At 39.7% G+C, this 16586-nt stretch overlaps 1 protein-coding gene across 1 annotated transcript in view; it reads right to left on the bottom strand.

Annotated features, from left to right (window-relative positions):
- Positions 1-11914, bottom strand: part of LOC110311868 (cell surface glycoprotein CD200 receptor 2) — a 49398-nt gene extending 37484 nt beyond the window's left edge. Inside the window, exons 1-2 of the mRNA XM_021185440.2 lie at positions 11872-11914; positions 535-767 (exon numbers count right to left, since the gene is read on the bottom strand). Coding sequence (XP_021041099.1) covers positions 535-598 — 64 coding nt within the window. The 5' untranslated portion in view covers positions 599-767; positions 11872-11914. The remainder of the gene's footprint in view (positions 1-534; positions 768-11871) is intronic.
- Between the last annotated feature and the right edge of the window lie 4672 nt (positions 11915-16586).

Below are 16586 nucleotides of genomic sequence, written 5' to 3'. Positions count from 1 at the left end.
AAACCAGCCTGCATCCAGACCATGGTATCCCCCTTTCCCTTTCAGCACAGGACTGCTCCCTCCTATCTAAGCTCGGTGCCTGCACTTTAACCTAGATCCAGATGCTTCTCTGTCTCTCTGTCTCTCTCTGTCTCTCTGTCTCTGTCTCTCTCTGTCTCTCTCTCTCTCTCTCTCTCTCTGTCTCTCTCTGTCTCTGTCTCTCTCTCTCTCTGTCTCTCTGTCTCTCCCTCAATTCAAGTCAACTGTAAAGATGAAGTAAGCCAGAAATCTACTACGGGATTTTTCAGGCAGTCTCTAATCTTCAAATTCATGATAAGAACTAATGGTCTCCTCAGTGGAATATTTGTAGAAAACTTGCTATCAATCAACTTAAAAGTAAATGGTAGAGTGTGAAATTGGTCCTACTAGCCTGAAACAAAGGAGAATGCCTATGATTCAAGGAATCAGGAGAGGCTGAGGCAGGAGGATTATCATCTCCAAAGTTAACCTCAAAAACAATTTCATCTCCTTAAGTTCTCAGAATGTCAGACTTACCAGACAAAAAAATATCGATGAAGATCAGCAAAGTCAAAGCCGGAGTCCTCCCCAGAGCGTGCATCTGGAGTGGAATCTAGTGAAACACAAATTGTAACCCCCTGGGTGGACTCGATGATTCCACCTTGCTCAGCGTTGTTTATGCTCAGTTCACCGATTTAGGAGTGACTTTTCTTCCTCATTTCTCTATCTTTATCTTCATCTCCAGTCTGCCTCAAGTTGGATGACTAAGCCTGCACAGGAAAAAAAGGCAGTGATGTTTGCTAAATGATAAAGAAAGAAGCCAAAGCATAACTCCTTCATTCTCTCACAGTATTAAAAGATTAAGATACAGTATATGGCAATTCCATTTTAAGGCAGTAATTTTTGAAGGGTAAATCGTATACTGGAAAATGAGCAAAACTTATGTATAAAGCTGATGAATCTGTACACATGAACTTGGACAAGCATTTCCCAAATTTCCAAACCAAGGTGCTGCCATTTTGTTTCTCAAAGCTCTCGCCATGCCTTTCCTTGATATTGCTTCTCAAGAAGCAAACATGGCTCTGACATCTATCAACATTTGTTCATTTTGTTGTTTAGTGAGCTGCACATAAATGAAATGCTTTACTGAGTTCATCAATGTATGCTAGCTTGGATTTACCAAAGAATATATGGTAACTTATCAGTTTCTCTGTTAATTTCAATTGCTCTATTTGTTGTCAAACATATATAAAGCTTCTATGATGATTATTGATTTTCACATACATTTTAGAGTCTATATGCACCCATTTTCTTGGGTACACATCTACAAATAAAAGGATAGTGTGAGGCTTTAGACAAATACTTCCTGTCGGGGGTTAATTTGCCTGCCTGCCATCTCCTTTTTATTTAAAATAGTGTACCAATACCAGAGAATGCAGCCTTTTAAAACATAAAGTCATCTCCTCTGCAGTTAGTTAAAATGAAACTATAGAGTGTTGGGACAGGTTGGGCTCTCTGCAGCCATATGATTATAAGAATGGGCATTTTCACGCCTGTAGAAAACTGTTCATGGGAAGCCAAAAGCAAAGACAGGGCTGTGCTTCTTCTGCGGGTTAAGAAACAACAGATATGTTCAGAAGAAAGAACATTGTCAGAGACCAGCTTCATCTTTCCTGCCTTATAAAATGTAGAGACTCTTGCAATGACACATGACAGCAGAAAGACACTGGGAGAGCTGAAATGCAGAACTTCACTTACAGCTCAAAGAAAGAGAAACCTGCTGTGCAGGGCCACACAGCCTTGCACCCAACAACAGAGAAAGAGCAAGCTGGAGGTGTGGAGGACAGCTGATGTGTGCAAAGCCAGGCAGGGTGAGTAGGCCTCCAGGATTGTAGAGTTTAAATAACCACACAGGTTACGTGGGGCGTGGTTCGCAAGGCAGGGTTATCTGTAGGATGTTACTTTTCCCCTTTTCATTAAAAATAGACTCTTTGCCAGGTGGTGGAAGTGGCACATGCCTTTGATTCCAGCACTCAGGAGACAGAATCAGATGAATCCCTGAGTTTGAGGCCAGCCTGGTCTACAGTGAAGAGTTCCATGATACCTAGGGCTACACAAAGAAACCCTGTTCTGAAGAACCAGAAATAAATAATAACAAATAAGTAGATAGATAGATAGATAGATAGATAGATAGATAGATAGATAGATAGATAGATAGATAGATAGATAAGAGACAGTCAGATTCTTTTCCTGTTGTTGTAAAATTATCCAGGGATTTCTATCCCATCTTGGAACAATCAGTTCCCACATAAAAGACACTAAAACCTTTATATTTATAGTGGCCTAAAGCTCTGGGCAAATATCAAACCTCTATGCTATTTTGTCTACTTCCCTTTTAATAACCCTGAGATATAACTTGCCACATATTGCCTGGGTCACTCTTATCCACTTGGCCAGCCCTCAAGGGCATTTTCTCATGATACATTTACCCCATGGTGACTTCTCTCTCTTCACCACTCCGCTCTCTCATCATCATCTCTGCTCAGAATCCAACTCCAGTGAACTGAAGCCCCACCTACTTCTCTTCTGCCCAGTTATAGGCTGTAGGCATCTTTATTGATAGCCTAGAAGCAGCAAGGTTACATAGCACCACTTCATGTACATGAGGCTCTCCACATCCCTGAGGCAATCAGAGACAGTATTTGGCATTACAATACCTAACAATAGACCAAACTTCAACATTTTCCCATACAATACATTCTGATTGCAGTTCCTCTTCCCTTTACTCCCTCGAGGTCCTCCCCACCTCCTCTCTCATCCAGAACAACTCCCTTTTTGTCTCTCACTAGAAAAGGTTTATAAGAGATAACAAAACAAAGCAATAAAATAAAATGATAAAATAAAATAATATATAACAAAATAAAATAAAACCAGCATATTGAGGCTGGATAAGGCACATCAAAAGAAGGAAAAGTCCTAATAGATGGCACAAGAATCAGAGACTTCCCTCATTCACATACCCAGGAGTTCCATAAAAACACTAAACTGAAAGCTATACTATATACACAAATGACCTGCTGCAGTTCCCTGTGGGCTTTGAGCTTGCTGCTCCCATCTCTGTGAGATCCTATGATCTTTGCTTAGTTGACTTAGAGGGCCCTTTTCTCCTGGTGCCCTTCACTCCCTCTGGATCTTATACTCTTTTCACATTCTCTTCGCATGAGATTCCCTGAGCTCTGCAGGGAGGGATTTAATAGAAATATTCCATTTAAAGCTGTGTGTTCCAGGGTGTTTGCTGTCTGTTCAGACCAGCCAGGTCTACATGCTCAGCAACCCTTGAGACTGGTAGCTGACATCTGGTCATCACTGTTGTCACCATCATTATGATGAATATATGGGATATTTTGAGAACTGTTACATGTGCAATAGAGAATTGAATTCTGCTCTTTGGGGAGGAATTATGTTTCTGTCTGTTGGTGATAATCGTTTTATACTGTTCTATATGCTTTTATTTGCCTGGTGATGTTTTATCCAGTTGTTTTAGCCATTACTAAAAGGTAAAATTCAAAACATCCACCTAATATTACTTCCTTTTAATACTACCCGCTGTCAGTTCATGCATTGAAGTTCTGTTCTGTTGTTGTTGTTGTTGTTGTTGCTATATGTGTGTATATGTACATATAATATATATATATATATATACAAGATCACAACATATAGGTTAGATATTCACCTTTTATCAGTATGAAACATCCTTTTTTGTCTCCTCATAATTTTTATTTTTTGCCTAAACATTACTTTGTCTGGTACAGGCCATAGTTAATTAGTTTTTTGGGGAAGGTTACTATTTACATAAATATATATTTCCATTCTTTCATTTGCAACTAAGTTGTATTTTGATCTAAAGTTATTCATTTATACACAGAACATAATTGGAACACATTTAGTGCCCCTCCCATTCTATTGACCTCTGACTTTAGCTAAAAAGTTTAATCAACAGCATGATTTAAGAGAGGAAAAACTAATTCTTGCTGCTTTTTCATTTGTGTTCCCTCTGTCTTATACATCAGTTGCATACATCTCAACTCCTTTTAGTTACTTTTTATTTCATTTTTTTTCTAATGTTATTTTCTCTCTCATTTCCCTTTTGGGGTTTTGGGTATGCTGAAGATTGTAAATAAAATTAAATTTATAGAGCTAGAGAGATGGCTCTGCTGTTAAGAACCCTAGCTACTATTGTAGAGGGCCCAGTTTCAGTTCACAGAACCCACAAAGCGGATCACAATCACCTATAACTCCAGTCACAGGGAATCTGACACACTCTCTTGGCCTCTGTGGGCACCAGTAACTATATGATCTATACATAATATATATGCAGGCAACATACATATGTATGTTTTAATTAGAAGATAAACCTTAATAGTATATATTTATAGCAAGCTAGTTTGTTCAATAGTCACAAAAGCCTCAGCTCCAGCATAAGTTCATCTTTTCTGCTCTTGTTCTTATTGTCACTAATAACTTATTACATGTGCACTGAGTTAACATAGACTTGCTGCTGTTTCTTTGCATAATTATCTTTTACTGGTACTTGTTTGTATATGTTTGCTGTCTTCACCAGTATTGCTATTTCTTCATTTCTGTATAAGTAACGGTCAGTGGGGAGTGTTTATCTGGAAATGTCTTGATTTCTTCTTCTTAATTTGGAAGAGTATGTTTTCTAGGTGAGGAACTACTGGTTTATGGTTTGTTCCCTGTGGCTCTCTACAGTCATCATCTTGCTGCCGTTCTGCCTTCGTGGCTCATGTTTATTATATAAAAGAACCTCATATGTGATGGGCTTCCCTCTGCAATACCTTCTAAGAGTCCCTCTGTCTTTGGGCAGTTTGGTTATCATGTAACATGGTGTGGATTTATTTGTGCTTATAATATATGGAGTTCCTTGAATTTGCTCAAATGTGAAAAGTCATGTCTTTCTCAAGCTTGAATTTTGTTTTCTTTTCTTCAAATGTCTTTCTGGGTTTTCTCTCTGTCCATTCCTTTTGGCTGACCACTGCACATCTGGATTCTCCAGATGCCTCCCACAGCAACCAGATGCTTTCATCTTTCTTCAGCTCAAGCCCGTCCCTCGCCATGCTCTCTGCTTCCTTAGCCCGTTCAGATCCTCTGTGCAGCATCTCTAGTGAGTCTTTTAGCTTAGTGACTGCGCTCTGCAGCTCCAGAGCTTCCATTAGGTTCTGCTCTCACACCTGATCTCTTTGGAGGAAATTGTATCCTTCTGCTTTTGTTTATCCGCTTGGGGTTTCCTTCTTCTATTTGAACATACTCTAAATTAATCTCTTCAATGATTAGGTAAGTTATCTGTGTTTCTGTAGAGACATTTTATACTTCTTCCTTTCCTGTGTATAGGCCATGATTTCCTGTTTCTTTGTCCTCCTCATTTTTTAATTGTTAAAAATAAATATTTGCACATTATATCATAATGTATCTGACTAGAGTTCAGGTTCTCCTCCTCCTCCTCCTCCTCCTCCTTCTCCTTCTCCACAGTTTTAAGACATTTATTGTCATGGAGGAAAGTGGATGAGTAAAACCATACCCTATTTCTCAGGGTGAGCCTGAGGTTAAATGCCTTCTTCAGGGAGGAGTGTCTGGGAAGGAGAGTTTATTGGCTAAACCTCCAGACCTTTAGGTACATCATTAAAATGGAGCTCTGTCTTGAGTCTTTGTGACCACAGGTCCTGTCCTCTACCTGTGAAGTGGCTTGAGGTTCTACTCCTACTTGACTGACTGATGGCCACAATTCTATGGAGGGCCGCAGCCTCATGCCAGAAGTCAGGTATCCAGGAACCCGAGAATCACCTGCAGTTCCTCAAGGGTCACCTTGGTTTCTAGCCTTTGCTCAACCAGGAACCAGGCTGCCTTTCATGATCCTACAGTTTACTTGGTCACAGCTATTCTGGCTAGATAAAATGGACCCTCAAATTTGTTTGGATTTGCATTTTTCTGATAGCTAAAACAGGAAAGACAGTTCTTCATGGAAAAGGCTGGTGGGCTTGCATCCAGGTCAGTGGTCACTAGCCAGCAAGGAAGTGGGTGGTAGGCAAGTGAGTTAAGATGCCAACCCTTCCCTTCCTGAAGTTCAGCAGCTCTCCTCTCACTGTCCACACTGAGTCTCAGTGTTCTGAAAATGTACAGCAGAAGTGGCTTACTTATTGCCTGGGTGGAAGAGCAGAGCTCTGGAGCTTTTGTATCTACCATTTTTTGCTGATATGACCCAGTAAACTTGCTTTGAAATGGTTTAGGGTCATTTCTATACTACAGTTTCTGACAACAATTTGCATTTTCCTCCAACCCCTGAAGCCCTGCTGACCTCAGAATCTAAACTCTGCTTATTTATATTGAAGATAGATAAACTATCTCCTACACAGAAACCCTGCTCATTTTCAAGTTGACCACAAGTGCCTTTACTAACTTCTTCTTCTTCTTCTGGAACATGTCAGGTTCTCTGGTCTCTGCCCTCCTTCACAGCCAGCTAACCAGGTTCTTTAACCCCCACTGCTCTGGACAGCCCTTTAGTCCTTTCTCACAGGCTTCTCTATAGGGCCTCAACATTTACCTACTTACCCACATGGATTTCCTGCTTGCGCTGATGTTATCACAGGTATTTACACCACAAAATAAACCATTTCATGTAATAGCATTAACTGCATGAGCAAAAAGACCACACACACATGTAAAGCATGTAATTATTTCACACTTTGAGATCTCTCAAGCTCTTTGTTCATTTCTCCTCTGATCCACATGCAAAGTTGCTCAAAGGCTCACAGGTGCTAAGTCTTCCTAACATTTGACAAAAATAATGTTTAACCTATTGACACCTCCAAAGAGTGCTGATAATCAGTCAGGATTTGGTTTGTTCCTGAGGGTTGGGCCTATTTTGTTTCTGTCACTCAGACTGAGCACTAGTCCTGGTGACTCTGCTTTGTCTGATCTCACCAAATTATAATAAATAGCATCACAAAAGAAAGAGACACTGTGAACCAAAGTGAACAGTGATGGGATTTGCTTTATCCTACCAGAAGGTCTATAACAAAGTGTACAGATCTAAAATAGCAACAACAACAAAACAAACAAACAAATAAACAAATAAATAGGAAAAAAGTGATAGTTCAACATTTAAGAGAATGTAGCACTTTCACAGAGTTCCGGAGTTCAATTCCCAGAACCCACATCAGATGCCTTTCAACCATCTGTAACTCCAGTGCCAAAGGATCTGACAGCCTCTTCTAGCTTCGGCAGATACATGCACATGGTGCACATGCATATATGTCAAATAAATACACATAAAGTAATAAAATAACTTATTATCTTTAAAGAAATGAGGTCAATGGACCCAGTGGAGAGGTGAAAACATACTTTTACAAATGTACCTTTGTAATGGCAAAAATGACAGTTTTTTTAATATTGTTCACACCCTTATTTTTTTTTCTGTTTTAAAGAATTCCTTTAGCATTCTACAGTGTAATAAAGTTAATTTTTAAAAAAATTCTATAGGACCTGGACAGATGAGTCAGCAAGTAACAGCAGGCACTGCTCATGCAGAAGAACTGAGTTCAGTTCCCAGCACCCATCAGGCAGCTCACAACAGCCCATAACTCCAACTCTAGGTGATCTGACGCCCTCTTTTGGCCTCTATATGCAATTGCATTCATGTGCACATTTACCCACACAGACACACAAGCATACATATAATTAAAATTCTTTTAATAAGTCTTAAGAAAATATGGAGGGAGTACTCCAGACTCATTAAAATTGGTGTTTTATGCAGATGTCTTCTTTTGTTTACCATGGTTCTTTTAAATTTGTCAAATATTTTGCATTTTGTGGTAGGACAGAAAATTTCTGCTAAAATGAAGTTCATTAGAGAGGAGAGAAAGCAATTATGTTTCAGCTTTCAGTTCATAGTAAACTGAACTGGAAAGCACAAAGCATTTCTAATACCTCTGCCCTCTACACAAGCACAGACTCCCCCATCATCCACATTTCCAACTATTCATGGAGACACAGATGTGATTTGTGGAGCTGAGAGAAACAGATCACATAAGACAGCCCAAGCCTCAGCTTTTTCTAGACAGCCTGACAATTTATAATAAAACCTCACTCAGCTTAATGATAGAAGAACAATTTTTAAAATGACAGAATCTCATAACACAAGGTAGCAAATTCCTCAACCGACAGTCCTGAGGTACAAGATCAATCATGACACCTTAATAAACAAGTTAGATATGCAGTACTAAAAATATTACACCCATATTTTCCTATCTGTGTCTCTTGACAGCCAGAATAAACTAATTTGAAACTACAGATGGATCATTTCCATTGATTCACAAACTAAGGCTCCAGGGCACTTTCCCATTCATGTGTACTAACAAAATATCTGAATATTCCAAAGACTTCTGCTTCATCATTGTATGATCTTATACTGTGGTTTTGACACTTGTCCCTTTGTAGCTTTTTCTAGAGGACGATGGTCAGAAATGTCTGAAAGGTACATCCATCTGGTACATCACGGTTCTGGTACATTATATCCAATGAATATGCCACTCACCTCATAAATATTAATAAAACTTCTTTAAAGCTCAAAGCATACAACTCAGGATGCTTCTATGCCCACCGTCTCTGGGACAACCCATCATAACCTCTTTTGAAGTGCTTGGTATGCTTTGCTAAATAAATTTCTGTATAACTATGTGTGTCTCATCATTGAGTTCCTGCTTTCACAGAGAAAATAACCAGGAGACCCCATAACACCACTAGTGTGGGACATTTGTTATAGTGGACAAACCTACACTGAGAGTTGATTGTAATTCAAAGTCTTTAATTCATACTACTGTCCACTCAGGGCTGCACATGATAAAGAGATTTTTCATCTCAAATTCAGAACTGACTTTAGTTTCTTGTTCTACTTTAAAACATAGAAATAATTAAACTGATATTTTTATTTAAAATCAAATTTTCAGATGAAACTTTTTATATTATGTGTATGGGTGTGTTTTGTCTACATGTATGTTTTTGCACCACACATATGTACAGTGCTTGTAAAGACTAGAGAGGAAGGATGGGCATGATGGCAAACACCTTTAATCCCAGTGCTTGGGAGGCAGAGGCAGGTGGATTTCTGAGTTCCAGGACAGCCTGGTCTACAGAGTGAGTTCCAGGACAGCCAGGGCTACACAGAGAAACCCTGTCTCGAAAAACACAAGACAAGACAAGACAAGACAAGACAGGACAGGACAGGACAGGACAGGACAGGACAGGACAGGACAGGACAGGAAAGGAAAGGAAAGGAAAGGAAAGGAAAGGAAAGGAAAGGAAAGGAAAGGAAAGGAAAGGAAAGGAAAGGAAAGGAAAGGAAAAGAANGAAAAGAAAAGAAAAGAAAAGAAAAGAAAAGAAAAGAAAAGAAAAGAAAAGAAAAGAAAAGAAAAGAAAAGAAAAGAAAAGAAAAGAAAAGAAAAGAACACAAAACTAGAGAGGTGTTAGAGCCCCAGGAACTGGGTTACAGACAGTTGTGAGCCGTTAGGTGGGTGCTGGGAACAGATCTCAGGTCCTCTGAACAAACAACTAGTACACTTAAGCACTGAGCTCTCTCTCCAGGTTCAGTGAAAGGATTTTTAACTTTTTTTCCAATGGAAGATATATATCTATATGAATATATATGATATTCACAGAAAAGCATTCAGCAAATACTAACAATGTATTTGACCAATAAAAATTAAGGCACTTGGGCTTTTATATATTGCTTCAAGTTCATGTAAAGAGCATGTCTCATTTTCACAAAAAAATAAAATGTCATTTAAGAATAACAAAATTTCAGAGTCTGACCCACCAAATAAAGAACATACACAGGCTGTACCTAGGCCTCCCCACACATACACAGCAGATGTGCAGCTTGGTCTTCATGTGGGTCCTGAACAACTGGAACAGGGGCTGCCCCAAAAGCTGTTGCTTATAATTGGATTATATTCTTAGCTGTTGCCTATAAGTGGATTATATTCTTCTAGCTAGGCTGCCTTTCTGGCCTCAATGGAAGATGGAGCATCTAGCCTTGCAGAGACTTGGAGGGCCAGGGAGCCCCACCCACTCAGATGAGAAGTGAGGGGATGGTGAAAGATTGTGGGAGGGAGTTACTGGGAGGGGGATAGTAAGCAAGATGTAAACTGAATAAGTTTAAAAATAAATAAATTAATTAAAAAAAATAAGAATCTTAAAAACCTAAAGGACCACTGGTAAATATTTCTACAGTAAAAACAAGTTCTCATTATAATTATCTAACAGTCTCCTGTTTGCAAAGTAGCACATGACAGTTTAAGGGAGTGCTGTGCCTTAAATCTAAAACATCATCAACAACTCATGTTTTGGATGCTTTATACCCCAGCTTGTGGAACCATTTTGGAGTCTAAGGGCTTTTAGTAACAAAAGCCTACTAGAAGAACCAGCTCAGAAGAAGCAGGTGTTTGAAGGGACCCATGATCTGCCTCCCACTTCTTCCTGCTCCACCATGGTGTGAAGATTCTCCATGGTACAAACCCACCACCAAGCACATCAGGCCAAAATGGGTGAGGAAGGGGAGGAAGGGAAAATGCCAGCAGGCTACTTGCTTGTGCATGTCTCTTTAATTCCACCAATGTTGTGATGCAAACTGTCTAATCAGTCAGTATGAGTCTTTCTTATTAACTAATTTAGGAAAGCCCTTACAGATACCTCAATCTCCTGGAGATACTAAATCCAGCCAAGATGAAAATGAAAGTATCTTGAAAGTCAATAAGAAAAAGAAAGAAAAAGTAAAACCAACGAGAAACTTGCTACCCCCAAAGAAGAACCTGGAAAACATTTCAGTTTTGTAAGTTAAAGTAATATGTATAATAGGTAGAAAAATCCTATTTCTCAATGACTGCTAAAAGAAACAATGTGTTTCTATCAAAGAGAATGACTCTGTGAGGTCATCAGGGGGAGCCCTCATTCCTAACGCTCCTCAAGCCTTCTGCTCTGCTCACATTGACTCCCACTGTCTTTGCTCTGCAGCTCACAAGCAACCTCATAACTCTATGCCTCTTCATAGGGAAGCATCACAATTTATAACACCCTCTTGTTACCATATCAGAATTGAAGCCTGAAATTCACAACAGACTTCCCAAAGCACTCTCTAGATCCCTCCACATACACACAACACACACACACACATAAACATATATTAAGCACTACAACTACAAGTCTACAAATCTACTATATCAGTCCACCAGAGATAAGTTAAAGCTATAATTGAAAATAACAGAAGAGGTAAAAAGTCACCCTAAAATATTACATGATTATAATGATTTAAAGGAAAAACAATAAAAGAACTATTTTGGTTTTAGAAGCAGAGTTATGAAAGTTAATTCTCAAGGATAATAGCAAGCTGGAGACCATAGAAAAGAAATCCATTATTACCATTAAATGGAAATAACTGTGTGTGCCTCTAAGTATTTAGAAATAAATGCAAAGCTGTAAGTGGATAGGATTGCCATTTTTCAAAAGGAATAAATTTAATTCCTATAGAAAGGGCATAAGTCAACTGAAGGCATTCACTGCATTATATACCACACTCCAATTCTTTAATGAATCTATTTAGGAATCTAATACAAGAGAAAGTGAGAGGAGGATTGTTCTGAGGGCAATCTCAGTGCAACATCAGGAGAAGAGAAACATGAAAGTGGGTCTGAAATAATTAGAAAGAAGAGCAAAAGGCAATTCTAAGTCAGTTTGAATTTTGGAAGAGATAATCCAGTGAGTGAAGAACTTTTAATAACTGGATCCGTAAATCCCAATCTACTTACCCGTCATCAGATTCTTGCTCCAAACCAATGACGAGCAGAGCAGATCTGTCTGGCTATGTGTGCTCTTTGCAGTCACATCATGTGACTTTCCTCAATTCTGCAATTTCCTCCTGTGGTCTAGAGCTACACATTTGGCTTTCATATGCTATTCACATATACTGCAATGCTGTCCAGCCCTCAGAAGGGTGTGACCACATGAGGTGTCAAAAACAAGGACAGAAAATTGTTTCTACCTTAAGTTTTTAAAAAGCAGAGAACTAATGAATAGAAACTAAGGATAATTAGTGAACCTGAATTAAAGGACTTAGACTCTGGAGAAAGACATCTGGCTTCAACCTCTACCACAGCTGTTTTCTAAACTGTGACTTGAGCAATATTGCTGATTTTAAGTATATTAGCTATATAGAGAAGGAATTGACAAAAAATATTTGCCAATTTCTCATGACATGGTATTTCTCATAAGGTATGTCCTGTGCTGGAATTCTTGTTTGTATGTCTAGATCCATTCCCCAGCTTTTCCAATCCTTCTCTGTGACTCTGAAGGGATTTATTAGGAGCACTGGCAGAAAACTCACAGTAAATGTAGGTAGGTCAACAAGTAGGAAGAAAGTCAGGTCACAATATTGCTCCTGTCGAGATGTCACATTGCATGTCACTACTGTGACATTCAGCTGGGCACCGGAACAGGGATGTGGAGGTCAGAGAAAGAAGATCCCACGGGTTCCTGGTCACTCAGTCTCTTGAAATATCAAACTCTTGTTTTGATGAAAGACCCAAACCCCCCCCCAAAAAAAAAAACAGGGAAGAGCAATTTAGGAAATTACTTGTCGACAGTGTGTGGCCTCCATGGGAGAACTGCACACACATACATACACCTCATACATATATACATATTAACATATTATATATACATATATATATTACATGTACATGACATATATATGATATATATACAAAAATCCATACATTTTAAAAAATAAAATATTGTCCCCCTAGCAACCATTAGCTACCTATACCTTTTTACAGAGAGATAGCACCTTATGACCCCCTAAATCTTCAAGAACCAGGTTTTGATATTACCAATCTTATATAGGTCTTATTCAAGTAATCACAGCTGCTGTCTTAGTTAGGGTTTCATGGCTGTGAAGAGACATCATGACCATGGCAACTCTTACAAAGGAAAACTTTTAATTTGGGCTGCCTTACAGTTTTAGATGTTTAGTCCATTATCGTATTAGTGGGAAGCATGATAGCATGGAGACAAGTGTGGTGCCGGAGGAGTCCAGAGTTCTACATATTGATCAGACAGACAGCAGAAATATGTATTTAACTGAGTATAGCCTGAGCACGCATAACTTTAAAGCCTGTCTCCACGGTGACACACTTCCTCCAACAAGACCACACCACCTATTAGCTCCACTCCCTGTGGTCAAGCAATTGGCCCAGCCCCAACTAATTGTTTTTTAAGAGTTTTGGTCATAGTGCCTTTTCACAGCAATGAAACCCATACTAAGACAGAAGTTGGTACTGGGAACTGGGATATTGCTAACCATGTTTCTGATAGAGGGAACGTGGATTTGGTGACTTTAGATTAGGAAGGCAGTAAAATGTTTTAAGTGAGCATTAATGGGTTGTGAGGCAATGGGCTATGCACAGACAGGCTAGTCTACAGTCGAGTTGAGTCATGAACCCCGGTGAAACCCAGTGGTGGTAATTCTTACCTACGTGGAATGGAAGGCATTCCCTCATGTCTCCTGGACCCCTGTCTCCTGTCGAAGTTACAGTCCCCACAGCCACCACAGGAAAGGCTCATGGCTTTTAGTCACATAGACAATGTCCCAAGCTTCTGACCTTCAGGCTACACTCTTCTCAGTTACCTAGCAATAGTAAGATAACAATCCCACTATAAGAGGGGCTGCTTGGCCTCACCTCGTTCTCTCCCACCTTACTCTCTCTCTCTCTCTCTCAGCTTTCTTACTCTCTAGCCTTTCTTCTCTCTCCTTTTCCCACTTCTCTCCTCTTGGCCATGGCCCATCTCTCTCTTTCTACCTTTTCTTTTTCCCCCCTGCCTTTGTACAATAAAGCTCTAAAACCATAGACTGTCTCTGTTCAAGGCCTGGACTAAGGACTCTTGCCTGTGTGGGAACCTCTCTCCCCCTGCCCTCTTTCTGTATCTCCTATTCTGTTCTCAGCTCCTCTGCCGTATCCAGCGTGGAATGCTGGAGACTGAGAACCTGGTACCAGGAACTGCCCCTTGTCCACTCCCCACCGTGTGGGTTCAATGACTTCACACAGCCAGATGCCCACCTGGGACCAAGTGGAAAGTATCTGGCAATCCTCCGGAGTCCACCTGCCCAGAGCACAGGAACTCTGGCCAGACAAGGGTTCTCTCCCTCTCCCCTCTTCCCCCACACCCTCAGCCCCACAATGAGTCACACTAGACGGAAAATGGAAGGCAGTGGTGTTGAGTGTGATTTGAATGGGCAGATTAAAGGAGTTTCAGATGGGAAGAATTTTAGTATGTTGCCTAGAGATCATTCTTCTGCTATTTTGGAGAAGAATGTGTCTGCTTTTCGCTCTTGACCAAAAAGTTTGCCAGAGACTAAGTTGAAGAGATTTAGATTAATTGCATTAGCAAAGGAAATTTCAAAACAGCCTAGTATCAACTCTGTCCTATGGTTCACTGTTATGAAGAGCACTTAATGAGTGCAAGTTGAGCAAGTAAAATACAAAATGTATGGTTCAAGAAGGAAAGAGCATCGGGGATGATTTTATCAGATCACCTTTTCAGAAATTTAGATGTTGTAAGCACCAAAAGAAGCATTTTCTCAGCAAAAATTAATAGCTGGTTCTATTTTTTTTAATGTAGAGAAAATAAAGTTCATTTCCTTTTTTCCAAAAAAAAAAAAAAAAAAAAAAGAAGAAGAAGGAAAGAGCCACAAAGAAATGTAATGAAGCTAAATCCTGTGTTCAAAGAAATATACATCAATAATATTAAATGGAATTAAGGGAGTGGTGACCTCAAAGGAAATATCCTACTCAGCTAGGCTTCCATCTTGTGAAAAAGAATTAAAGAAAAGCTTAGGTCCAGACCTGGTGATGCACACCTTTAATTTTAGCACTCAGAAGACAGAGGTATGAAGATCTCTGAGTTGAAGACCACTGTGCTTTATAGAGCAAGGTCCAAGACATCCGAGCTTAGGCAGTGAAGGAAACCATTAAAAGCAGAAAGGTGGTGAACATGTAATTCAAAGGTCTAGGTTCTGCCCCAACAAGCAGCAGAACTTGGCAGTTTCAGCCATGTGGTCCTAGCTTTAGAATCAAGGGGGGGGGGAACATTAAGGAATTTCCCTTTGAAACTAAGAAAAGTTGCTGAGGCAAGGTGTGTAGCAGGGATGTCTCTAGATGGAGACCTTGAAAGACCATTGTGTGAAGCTGTGAAGATGAGCCCTGGATTGCCTTGGAGACCTTAAGATGTCTGTGATGCCAGAGCCATCTCAGCAGGATATGTGCTGGGAAAAGCTGCTAACAATGAGTGAAACCAGCCCAAGAGAAAGATGTGTTTTGCAGTCATTCAGCCATAGGTACTGCCCGTGCCTTTAATGGTATAATAACTGTTTTACATTTGGTATTCACATTTTCATATACCCAAGGTTTCTACCAATATCTGTCTTATGTCAAGGTCTGATATGACTTTGTTCAAAACTGAGACTAATCGTTGTAATAATAATAATAATGATGATGATGATGATGATGATGATGATGATGATAGTAAGTGAAGGAATCTCCAGAACTTTGTATAATCTTTGTAAATGTGGTAGACCTTTTCTCAGGCTCTTTATCTTTGTATCAACTCTTAAAGCAACTAAATAACATTGTTCTAGGGTAGCATCAAAAATTTAATCTGTTCATCTATTTAGCAGTATCACCCTTCACCCAGCTCCTGATCTTTTACAATATTCATTTCCCTCACTCCCTTGACTGCTCAATATTTATGGCTTCTTTCCTCCACTGTGGTAACCATTACAACTGTGAACTGACCTCTAGTACAGCTACATTCAATCCCTTCCAGTCTTGAGAAATAATTCTATTTTGAGTAGCCTAGTTATTGAGAATTTGTTTCACATAAGATGAGTACATCCCATATGAAATTATGACCTCTTTAAAGTACTTTAGGTCTATCACTTCTATAGAACACCAACCTATCTCATCATTAACTTGTTCCCTACCATTAGCAGGAATATACTAGGAAATCTGATGATGGTGATGTCATGACCCGAGGCTACACCTCCTCCCACTCTGGCAGCATGGTTGGTTTGAAATTAACCCTTTCTCTCAAACATCCTCCCACCTTTTATCTTTCCTCTGATCTAACTGTCCTCCAGTACTGTTTCTTTCCACCTTTCCTCCTGTGGGAAAATCCTGCTTTCTTTCTCAGTCACTAGGACTGAACCTTTTTGTTCTCCCTTTTCTTCTGCTCCTCATCTTCCCAGCACTTCCAGTTCCACCTGCGATTTTTCCAGTTGCACAGCCAACTCTGCAAACTTTTCAGAAAACAGAGAGCAGAGTTTACCCTTTTGTTTTAACAATTCATGCATTTTTTGTTTCTTAGATCCCTACATTTCTACCCCCAATTTTTCCAGTTATATAGCCATTTTCCCAACCTTTTAAAAACAGAAAAGAAGAAGGAGGAGGAGGAAGAGGAGGAGGAGGAG

This window comes from Mus caroli, chromosome 16, assembly GCF_900094665.2.
Source record: "Mus caroli chromosome 16, CAROLI_EIJ_v1.1, whole genome shotgun sequence".
NCBI classification, from domain to species: domain Eukaryota; kingdom Metazoa; phylum Chordata; class Mammalia; order Rodentia; family Muridae; genus Mus; species Mus caroli.
This window is presented reverse-complemented; position numbering and strand designations above follow the sequence as displayed.